The following is an 11,476-nucleotide window of genomic DNA, read 5'->3' as shown; positions in this document are numbered from 1 at the left end:
GCGCGCCGTGCTGGTGGGCGCACAGCACCTGCACCGCCGGCTGCCCTCTAGCCCACACTGCGGTGCCGCTTCCCGGCGCGGCGTGCGAGCTGAAGGAATGAGGCGACGTAACCACCAGGTGTCACTGTCCTGCTTTCCCTTTCCTGGAAGAAAAGCTTTTCAGGAGAACGGAAAAGGTGCCTAGCTGAACTGGCAGTAGTTTCTTGACCTGCTCTGCGGGATCCTTAGGCTGCAAAGTGTTGCCGGGGTATCATACAGATCTGCTGGATCCCGTGTTGCTGGCTGACGTCCCAATGTCCCGAAAGGCAGCCTAAAACACTTGAGATGCGCTCCTGATTTTGCTTTCCCATACAAGCAAGGAATTTAGATACCATAAAGACATGATATGATAGGAGGCAGAAGAGTGCGGTGGGCCCTTGGTATGCCATGTGTAGTGAGCTAAACTCCCTGCCATGACCAAGAATGAAAATGTGTCTTTGGATGCTATGAAGAGTTTTCATTAAGAAAAACCAGGAGAACTGTAAAATGAGTTAAGGGACACTGATGTAGTCCTAGCTCTTTTTTTTTTTCTGTGTGGGTAGTGATGTAAAGTCTTGATTACTTTGGGGAGAGTAAGCCAATGAAATACCCATGCCCTTGGATTCTGAAATCTTTGGTTTGGAGGGGATGTTTCAGGAGAAGTGCTGCAAGGCCAAGCTATTTCAGTGAGGCTTTGGGCATTACCCCTGAGCACAGAGGGAGCATCACCATGACTTGGGCTCCCTAGGCAGCAGGTTGGTTTGAGCTAGCTGCTCTCAAAGGTGCTCGTCACCCCTGAGAGAGCAGTGGGCTGCAGGAGTACATGCCAAATACACTTGCAGTAATGTAACAACAGGACTGAGCTCCTGTCAGCCTTCTGTGCACCCAGAAATCTCAGTATTGCTCCCTGAGGGGGATGCTGAGGAGCAGGATGAAGTGAGGTTTCCTGTGGCCGCGCAAGACATCAGTGGCAGAACCGAACTGAAAATCAGATGGAAAAGACAAATGCCACACTTCCCAAAGCCTGAAACATTTCGTTTGGCTTCACTATGGTTTTAGCTTTGAGTCGCACCCAGGTCAGTGTAGTCACTAAAGTGGGCCCCTGCAGATTAGCAAGGTGTTCTCAAGGCTGCAAGTCAGAAGAATTCAGCTTCAAGATCAGTGCCAGGGTTTGCTCTCCAAATCAACCTTTCCTCCTTTGCTTAGGTCCTCCTTCAACTCCTTGCATGCTTTTGCATTGGCAGCTTTTCCAAATATCCCTTCAGTGGCAGGTCCTTCCCTATGCAATATAGCCCAGAGAGCCTGCAGGGAAGAAGAGACAGGGGTGGGAGAAGAGTTCCTTGGGTGAAGAAAGGCTGTTCATTGGAAATTTCTTTGGAAACAGAAGCAAGTTTTTGACTATGAGGTGCCCTCTGCTTTATTTGGGTTTGACTCAAGTTCTCGCTGCAGGTGGATTCCATTGCTAGCAACCTGATTTGCCCCCAACCCGCCCTGTTTTTGTCCTGGTGAACTCCCAGATACAGTGGAAAGCAAACACCCAAATCCCCTGTCTCCTGAGAGTCACAGTGCAAGTGTTGGGGATGCTGCCTCACACGAGAAGCTGGCAGCAGGATAGCTGCATGGCCGACTTACGTGCACTGGCTGGGGCAGGGTCTCATCTTTCTCATCTTTGCCACAAAGAGTTGCCAGAGGCTGCCCAGAGAGGGCTCTTGAGGCCAGAGCATGACAGGGCTTTTGAAACAAACACACAAACACACACACACACAACACATACACAAAACACGCATATACATTTACAAGACACATAGACACATGGCTGGCCACACACATAAACACAGACCTGCCCTGGTCCCTCCAGGAGCCAGCTTGCAGACCCGCGCTCTCTCCAGTCTCCGGCCCACCCTTACGGCTGCCTCGATTCCAACTCCCAAGCCTCTTAACCTACTCGCCGGCCAGTCCGGCTTCATATTTGCTAGCCATCACACACTGACACACAGACCCTCACGCGCTCCAGGGGCAGCACCACAGATGCACAGGCCCCTGTGGCCCCTGGTGCCACTCCCATTGCTGGCACATAGACCTCCACACACACACATGCACGAAGAATAGAAGGTCTCCTCAGGCAGGAAAACAGTCAGAAATGGAGTTTAATGAGAAGACGGGAGTGGGGCCAGGGTGCTCCTTTCTCCTGGGAGGTGATTCGCTTACCCCTGCTGCCACTGTCCCCCTCTGCTCCTTTGGGCACGTGGAGAGGATAGCCTTTTATCACAGAACCAACAAACAGTAGTCACTGGGACTTCTTCCGGAGACCTTTGCCCACGCCTGGCTGCCAAGGGCTCTAACGTTCTGGCTGCCATGTCTGTGGGTGTCACGGTTTTGACAGCGACAGGTTCTTCAAGGGCAGCAGCTGGTGCTGGCACGGACACTTTTGGTGCCTCCGAGCTTTCAGCTCCAGGGAAGGCTGAGCCAGGGCCTTCCTCTGGCACAGGTAAAACCCCTTGCTGCACAGCAGGTGAGTGACGTTCATCACCGCTCACAGCTTCCAGTGTGCCAGAGTCACCTACGCCTTGGGCTCTTTCCACCAGTCGCTCCCCTTTGGTTTCTTCCCTCAGCACGCCCTCACAGTTTGAGGTTTCTACAAGTTCTTGTGCTGCTTCCACCGGCTCTTCTGCAGCTACGCTGCTTTGTGTTTCGCATTTCTTTGGGCTGCTGCCAGGGAGGACGCTGCTCCCATTGTCTGTGGTATCCATGCCGGTGGATGCTAAGGCAGATAGGTTTTCTCCTTCAAGCTGCGTGGGGGCTGCAGTGACAGGGCCTGGGGAGTCCATGCTGAGGATGGCGTCGTCCATTTTGTTCTCCTCAGTGTTTTCACTCTGGGAGAGGGCTGCAGTTTTGAGTATGGCATCTTGTAGTGGGCCGCCTTCCGTCTCATCACTCTGGGAGAGCACTTCTCTGGTGGTTCTTTCTTGGCATTTGGGCTCCAAGATGGGCCCAGAGGCTTCTGCAGGGATCTGCACACAAGCCCCCTCGCTCACACTCTGCCCAGACGCTGCAGCTGCTTCTGAGCCAGTTGCTTCTGGAGTGAAGGCAGAGACTTGTATCCCCTTCTGCACGGGGAGCTCGGCAGCGGGGACTTTGGTGCTTTTTAGGGCAGGGAGCCCAGACTCGCCTTCCTCTCCCTGGGGAGGTGCCTCGCCAGGAACTCCGTCAGCCCAAGCCTGGCCTGCTGAGTCCAAGGCAGGAGTTGCTGCTTCTCCCTCTGGCGTGCCAGGGACCGCAACGACAACTGCTTCTGTGTGCTTCGGTCCCTCGGAGGGGGTGTCACGCTCACCTTCAAGCCGCACAGGCACTTCAGTTGCAGTGCCTGCAGTGCCTGCAGGCCCCAAGGCAGAGGTGTCGCCTGCATCCATGTTTTGCACCTGAGGAGAATGGGAACAGAAATGTGAAGAAGGGACATGCAGCTCAGGAAACCAAGGGAAGCCAAAAAGAAGGGACAGCCAGCAGCACCTAAACCAAAGACAAAGCCAGGAAGAGATGATGATGGGAAGGTAAGGAAGCAGGTAGGAGTGCAACAGCCACCACTGCTCCTGCACAGTCGAAGTGTGGAGGAATGGTTAGACCAAAAGGGCCATGATCTGCTAAACGTGAGCAATCCCACCTACGATTACATAGAATAAGGTTCAGCGTGTGGGCGAGCTGCTGTCCTTGAAGTCTCCTCTAAACGATGAAAACAGGAACATCGCCGGTGTCGACATCCTGAAAGAGGGAAGCAACACACAGCTGTGACCGCAAGGCTAGTAACGCAAGCAACCGCTCGACACCAATCCTGTCGAGGCACATCACGTGTATACAGAGGGCCTCAACCAATAGTAGCATTGTTACTAACGTAAGCTTCTGCTCGTTGCCTATATATACTCTGTAAGAACCTCAATAAAGGGGAGAACGATTATACTCACATTGAGACTCCATCGTTACTCCGGGCCCGTCCCCCCACTCCGACATCGAAGCTGAGGAGGTGGGGCCATTTCTGACCTCCCTTTGCAGAGCAAGCTCAGCTGCAATGGCTTCTCTGCCTAGGAATGAAGGTACCATCACATATGTGCCCCACGGTATCACAGAACATCCTCAGTCACATTGTTCTGTGCACGAGCCTGAACAGCAACTGTTTCTGCACCTGTGGATTCAAGCACACCACCTCCCACCTCCTTTTCTGTGGGAATTGCAGCCACCTCACTCTGCGTGCACGTGCCTCAGCGGCAGCTGCTTCAAGACATTATTTGGCCTTTGGACATTTAGCCTTGTAGGCCAACCACACTTCTTTGCGGTCTTGGCTTTTAGTGCTAGAAATCATCTCAAGCCTTGCAATGAGCACTCAGGCAGGCCTGCGTTGCTCCTACCTTTTCCTCTGGGGGCTGCTTCTCCCGTTCCTCCAGGCTCTCTGCCTTGGCACGCTATGCACCAGGAAGGTCCCCACCTGCAAGCTCAAGTGGCTGCAGCTTGGCCAGCTCTTCTTCGTCTTCCGCCTTGATGTCCAGGAAAGCTTTCTCCACCACTTCCTCAACCAACTCTTCCACGATGGGCTGGACCTCAGCATCAAAGGCGAACAGCTGCAGCTAGGAGTCAGTGAAACAGAGAGGAAAGCACTCGAGATCACCCTCATTCTTAGCCTCTTAGCAAGGAGAAAGGAGGATGAGCTTGTGCTGAAGGTAGTGTTGGGAAGTGCAGGTGGGGGCATTTCCCAGCACTGCAATTTGGAGCTGAAAGCAGCCCGGCCACTGCCTATGCAGAAGCACCTTCCGCAGTGCTGCAGCACTCCCAGCACCTCACAGCAGACATTGGAGACCGTGTGTTTATGCTGCCTGTGAGCAGAAGATCTCCAATGTTTCTGCCTCCCTTTGGCAGGAACAACTTGCTTTGTCCATGGGACACCTTAGGACAGGGCTTGCGGACCAGACTTTGCCTCATACCTCTCCTGGGCCTACTTGCGTGGCCACATCTCTTCCTGTTTTTGTTCTGGCAGAGAGCGGAGAGCATGGCCTGTCTGGAAGCACATCTTCCTGTTCTGCTGCGTGCACCAATACTACACGCTCAAGAGGCTCTTCTGCATGCAGCTCTGGAAAGCAAAAGCATGAGGAATGCTGCAGCCTGGATTCTCTTTAGCTTTCCATGTAAGGTCATGCTATTGACAGCTACGATTTGGCAGGGCCAGCTGTCTCCAGGGGAGGGGCAGCAAAAGGACTGCATGGTGAAAAGCCACCTTGTGCGTTGGAAGTAGCGCAGGCGGCTCAGCAGGGCTGCAGCAGAGGCAATGCTCAGGAAACCCATGACCACATCTGTCTAACTTGTGCAGCAGCCGTTGTCCCGGTTTGTAAGTCAGTCCACCCGGAAAAGATTTCCAGGGACAAAACCTTCTGCCAGCCCCGTGAGGACCCCAGTGCCCAATTTCACACTCTTCCTGCAAACACATGATCTCTGGTTTCCTATTCAAAACCAGTTGGGATGTTTTAGAAGAGTCTCTGCATAGCAGCCCGATAGAGCCAACAGCTCAGATGAGACTGCTAAAGCAAAGAGTCAAAGAACACGTCCTGATCGGTGTTCAGGAAGGCACCCTGAAACGAGGAACACGAACCTCTGGAAACATGTCCCCCCTCACCAGCCACGCTTAGCAATGGTGAATGTGACTAACTAGAGGGGGTCACCAGGGAAAGGCTGGTGCTTAACTCTAGGGGATGCTGCCAAGCACAGCATGAGCTACATTGGGTAGGTGCCTGTGGATGAGCGAGTTTTGCTTCACGGAGGACATTCAAGCCTCTCCAGCCTTCTACCTGTCTGCCCTTCAGCATGCTCTTGGCCTTCTCCAGGCTCAGCCATTCATGGCTGCATCTGCCTCTGCCTCTGCCTCTGTGCTCGCGCTCTGGCTGCTGCTTGTCCCACTGCTCCTCTCTGCCTTTGAATCTCCAGGTAATAAGGCTGGGTGGTGGGGAGGTCAAGAACATCACAAGAGACTTGCTACGGAAATGCTACAGAAGGTGGCCAAGGGGGAGGACAGGCTGCCCTCCCATGCTCTCCCGTGCCACTGGGGAGTTCCTCCCAGACTGCCCCAGGAGGAAGCAGCCGGTGTCTGGATGCCTTTGGACCCTGCCAGGCTCCCTCCCAAAACTGCCCAGGAGCCCTGGAGACACCCTGGCTGCTCCCAGCCGTGCCCAGCCCTTTCTGCACGGGGCTGCCCAGGGTCACCCCTGAAGGGCTTTGCCTGCTCCCGGGCAAAGGCAGGCAGCGGGCAGCCCCATGCAGCTCCCCTGCTGCTGCCAGCCGGCTGGCTCCCCTGTGCTGCACCCGCAGGGCCCTGAGCAGCCCCCAGGCAGTTGCCCCCCATTGTGCTACGATACCTCCCACCAACACACAGCAAGGGCCCCGGCAGAGGGAGCCACTGCTTCCTCCCAAATCAAAGACTCAATGGTCTTGTCAGTCAGCGTCACCGACTAGGCAAGAGAATAAAGAACCAACGTGAGCAGCTTGTCCCAGGGGCTCTTTTCAAAAGCCCTGTCGTGCTCTGGCCAGAGCGGAAACCCCTGGCACACTTACAGGACCATAGAAGCCGACCACTTTCATGAGGAGCCGAAGGGAGGTCAGTCGGGTGACCAGGGTCTCCTGGACTCCTTGGCTTTGCCTGTGCACAGGGCAGGCACAAAGGAAGAGCTCTGTCACACCAAGCCCTCTCTGCTCTCTCCCCTGCAACCAGCCCAGCACTCCCACACGACCCTGACACAGGAGACCATCTGCAGCACTTGCTGGCAGCACTGCCCTGTAACACCCCCGGTCCTGCTAGCTATGGGCCTCTTCCATTCAGAAACAGAAAGTGGCAGCTCGGGGTCCCAATCTGTGCAAGCAAAGGAGCTGTGGTGACAGCTCCACAGCCTTGGTGTTCCTTTGCAATCACAAGACTAAGCAACTCACACCACTCTGCCCAGGATCTACACTGCGCAGTGGGTGTCCCTTTCCCCCACCTCCACTGCTGCACTGCTGCGGGCAGCTCCCCCCGGAGCTCTCCACCACCTGCAGCCTTGACTCCGCAGGTTGACTTCCCTGGCAGGCCTTACCTGAGGATCATGCTGAGCCACAGCTCCTTCACCTCCTGCAAACTGCAGACAAAAGGAGAAACAGCCTTGCACTTGGCTGCTACTCATCCTTTGGACAGACACGGGCCCCAAGCACAGCTCCCCCAACGTGGGCAGAGTCCCAGGGACGGGGCCGAGCCCCGGGGGGCAGCACAGGGGCTCGCCCAAAGTTCTGGCTTCCTCTCTCCTTGTAGAGCACCCACTTCTCTTTCTTTCCTCTTCTCTTCTCTCCTGCCCTCACTCCAGGGAAGCAAAAGCCCTTGTAGCGCTTAGGCACAGAAAAGAGGACAGCTGCCAAGAGCAAGTCCCCTGCAAGGGGGATGCGTGAAGGGGGCTGCAGTGTGAGGTGTTTACAAGGGAAAATATCTCCCAGGAAGAGCTCCTCCCATGGCGCCGGGGGGGGGCATGGCAGAGGCTGGCCATTTGCTTGGGACTTGTGGCAAGAGCCTGCCCCTCTGTGTGAGCTCTGCCCTTCCTGCAAATGAGGTTGCTTCCCCTCCCTTCCTGGGAAGGCACACGCCTTTGCGTTACCCAGTGCTCCTATGCTCGCCTCCAAAAACTCATGGGGTCCTGGGCTGAAAGCAAAGTGGGCCCTCTACTTGCACCCCCCCCACAGCCTGACCTGAGCCCCAGCAAGCCCGCAGAGGCCTGAAGGCGGCCACAGTGCCCTGCACCCGCCGTGGCCTGGTGACATGTCCTCAAGACTCACCCAAAAGTGACCACACACAGGTTGGTGGGCCAGACGAGGATGAGGGTATTGCTGCATTTCAGGCCGAATACCTCCTCCTCTTCCTCACAGCACCACGCCGCCTCGTCCTTGCTGCACACCACCCACAGCTCGCAGAGAGGCACCTGGTGCTTCAGCAGGAAGGTGGAGCCACATCTGCCAGGAGGAAGAGCAGGGGCCACCTTGGAGGTTGCCTTCGTGGGGGCAGCCCCAGCAGTCCTCCAGAGGAGAGCCATTCCCCAGGGGCAGAGCCTTGCGGCAGCCACCCCGAGCCTTGGGCAGGAGAAAGGAGCCTCAGTCCAGGCACACACACACACACACAGGGGGTAGAGTTAAAATGTCCCAGCCCGTGACTGCTGCGGGGGCACTTTCTGATCCCACAGGAGCAGCTCCGGGGAGGAGCAGGGCCCTGGGGCTGCTGGCAGAGGCTGTGGCGGGGGGGAGGACGGCTGTGGTTGCTATGCTCACTTGAAGCTGGCGATGGCGATGGTGTCGGGGAAGAGCAGGAGGTGCCTGTCCTTTGTCTGGCGGTGCCGTGTCACCTTCACACGGTGGCTGAGGAGGAGCTCGGGGCTCCTGCTCGACACGAAGGAGCTCAGCAGCTGCGAGAGCTGGGAGGCTCCCCTGCCCAAGAGCCCAAGCTGGGGGCAAGGAGCTGCCTAGTGAAGGGCCCTGGGCCGTCCCTGCGTGCTGGGAGCAGGGATGGCATCGCCCCTTCCACCGCAGCAGTTCACCTGTCCCGTAGTGCCACAGCTGGGCACGTGAAACAGTGTCCCTGTGCCCAGCAGTGCCACGAGGCTGGGAGCCTGCGTCTCCGCATGCTGCCCTGCGCTGGTACAAAGCTGCACTGGGGGGATGGACGGATGCCAGTGGCCGTGGCCAAGGTCACTGTGGGTGCCACCGTGGCACATTGTGTTGCGCCGGCTGGGCCAAGGGGCTGCTCTGGGAAGGTAGCACGGCCCGGGGTCTCCAGGTGAAAAGGGGAGTCTCCCCAGCAACTCCATTTCTCCGACGCCCCAGGATTTCATTTTTCACAGGAAGCCATTGAACTGGTTCCAATGTTCCTGTCTTTTCCTTCATAACTCTCCAGGTGAATCCAACATACTGAAAAGCCTTTTAAAACCCCACATCCTAACACTGTGTCTCAGATGCCTGGTCAAAGTCTTCTACGTCTTCTTCCAAGGATGGCTACCCCTTAGGTAGCTCAAGAGCCTCTTCTTCATCATCTACACCACCCTCGGGCCTTGAGTCAGAGGCACGTGGCTCTGTAGTGATGGCCTCTTCCTGCAAGCTAGCACTCCACTGCTCTGTTTGTCTCAGTGTTCAAAAAAGAATAAAAGCATGAATTTCCCTGCAGTCTCAATTAATTACCTGTTACTTTTCTCCTGTACACATATATTGATGTTCACTCCTAATCAACATTTCCCAACCCTCTAAGTTCTATTGCCTGTGTCCCATTCCACGTGCTACAATTGCCATTTTCTAGAAGGACTCAGTCTTGCTCTAAGGTTACTTTAATTCCTGTGAACTTCTATTAGCCCTATATTAGACACTGCCTCTGCCCCAGGAATTTGTCTAGCTTTTAGCTTGTTGGTGAAACAGGAAGTTTTCTGCAGAAACAGCCCAGGAAGCTTTCTGCCACCCAGAGGCTGCAGGAGCCTGTGTGCTAGCGGGAGCCCAGTTCCTGCCTCCCTCCTCGCTGGCACCATCTTGCAGCACCTGTGCAGTGCAACCATTTGGAGGTGCTTGCTAGCCCACGCGCTTCATGACAGCCCTGGATCTGCTGCACTGGCTTGCCCAGAGGTTGAAGGAGCGACCTCCCTGGTCACCCTGCTCTCACACAGAGGGATGCAGAGCAGGCTGACCCTTGGGCACCGCTGGCAAAAACCTCAGCCCCTCTAGTTGGATGACTTTGCTAGCAAGAGTAGCGGGAGAGCTCGCTGCTAATGCTGCCTGGGCTGTGGCTCTAGGTGCACTGGCGGGGAAAGCCAGCTCTGTTGGTGAGAAACCAGCTGAGCATCCTTTTTGGCTGAAAGAGCTGCTGTGAGGTTGAGGAAGGCAGCACTAGGTGGTGCAGTCACACCAGGACAACCATCCAGGCTTCCTTGTCTCGCTGTTCCGCAGCCCTTCGCAGAGGCACACAGCCGATATGCTAAAGAGCATTTCCACAACAGCATTTGTGTGCTGCGAGGAAGCACTCCAAAGCTAACCCAGCAAAGTTAGTGCTTGAGATCTTGCTCAGATCCACTAGTATGGCTGTCACAGAATGGGATAACTTTGTACCTTTGTTACATCTTTCCAATGTGTAAGTTTGATAGTAGGAGTCAAAACTGAACACACCAGCTAAGCGCACTAGGCCCTGAAGGTCAAGTACAGAATGCTGCAAGCACTGTTTTATTACGCAATTTTTAGGCAGTTAAGGGCAAATCCTTCTTATAGATATGTTGCTCTGTATGGCATATTTTCATATGATTATTAATATTGCCTGCAGTCATAACTGACTGCAGGCTTGCTATGTCCAAATGAAACCCAAGCCTGTGAGGGATGGAGGCTGCAGGCAGCCCAGGTTGGTCTAATCCCAGACAGGGCTGCTGACCAGCCTTCTGCCCCCACTCTGCAGCCCTGCAAGGGGGAGCAGGAAGGAGTCAGGACCTGGCAGGAAGGACTCCAGCTGTCCTATTGAGCGGCAGTCTTGCCCGAGAGAGCCGACCCATTTGCACGGTGCCATGGAACATGTACTCCCAACAGGAATGTACATGTACATATGCTCACATGTGCATAAAACATGCACAAACACACACACACACACACACACACACACACACACACATATGCACAGAGACTACACACACCTCTGTCCACACAGATCAATACGAGAGAAAGCACTGCCTTTACCAGCACCCGCCTACACACACAGCACTCGCACGAACATGAGCAGCACACGGGCAGCATGCGGGCATGTGGGCCCATTTTGTCCCTCCTCTCCTGCTGGTTGGCACTGAGGTCTGCTAGTGCAATGTGTACGTGCAACACTTGGGTCCCTCCAGCTGCTGGCCGTAGACCCTCAGGCTGCCCAGGAGTGGCCCCCAGGCCCTCTGCTTTGCTCCAGCTGCTGGCACCTGGACCAACAAACCCCTGCGGTTCGCAGTGTCACTCCAGTCACTGGTACACAGGTCTCTCCTCCTTCTTGCCACTTACTCTGGCTTAAAAGTTTGCTAGTGATTGCACATAGACACCCGGAGCAGAGACAGCATGCGCATAGAAGGTAGTCAGAAATCAGATTTAATGAGAATATAGGACAGACTGTGGTGATCAAGCACAGGGCTCAATCAGACAAGCAGCTGATCAGCCACCTTTACACTTGACCAGCCCCTTTTTCTCCTTTTCCCTGTATTTTTCCACTCTTGTGGAAAAATCCTCTCCACCTCCCTGGGGTAAATTGATGTGGCTTTGACCAAAAGCTACATCTCTAGAGCAACATCTTGCAGAGAGAGAAAAGAAACCTTCTGCCAGAAATCCTAGTGACAGGAAGGTTTGGAGACAGGCCACAAATCAAAGTAGAACTTCATTCCATCTATTTCTGGGCACAGTTTCTGGACAGAGGATCCTGGAG

General features: G+C 55.0%; 1 protein-coding gene across 3 annotated transcripts; it reads right to left on the bottom strand.

The window, feature by feature from the left end:
• Nucleotides 1-2,165: 2,165 nt before the first annotated feature.
• LOC106496908 (uncharacterized) lies at nt 2,166-7,206 on the bottom strand. 3 transcript variants are annotated; one of them, XM_013957669.2, is made up of 4 exons: nt 7,119-7,206; nt 4,416-4,631; nt 3,975-4,091; nt 2,166-3,437 (listed from the first exon to the last, which is right to left on the bottom strand). In XM_013957669.2, the coding sequence occupies exon 4, from the start codon at nt 3,426-3,428 to the stop codon at nt 2,223-2,225; it is 1,206 nt and encodes a 401-aa protein (XP_013813123.2). In that variant the 5' UTR covers nt 3,429-3,437; nt 3,975-4,091; nt 4,416-4,631; nt 7,119-7,206; the 3' UTR covers nt 2,166-2,222. The 3 variants fall into 3 exon arrangements, with proteins under 3 accessions (XP_013813123.2, XP_013813122.2, XP_013813124.2); XM_013957668.2 differs by lacking the exon at nt 7,119-7,206 and adding an exon at nt 4,986-5,055; XM_013957670.2 differs by lacking the exons at nt 3,975-4,091; nt 7,119-7,206 and adding an exon at nt 4,986-5,055.
• Nucleotides 7,207-11,476: the final 4,270 nt, after the last annotated feature.

The sequence above is a fragment of the Apteryx mantelli genome, chromosome 3, assembly GCF_036417845.1.
Source record: "Apteryx mantelli isolate bAptMan1 chromosome 3, bAptMan1.hap1, whole genome shotgun sequence".
NCBI lineage: Eukaryota > Metazoa > Chordata > Aves > Apterygiformes > Apterygidae > Apteryx > Apteryx mantelli.
The sequence above is the reverse complement of the archived record's forward strand: the minus strand, read 5'-3'. Positions and strand labels throughout refer to the sequence as shown.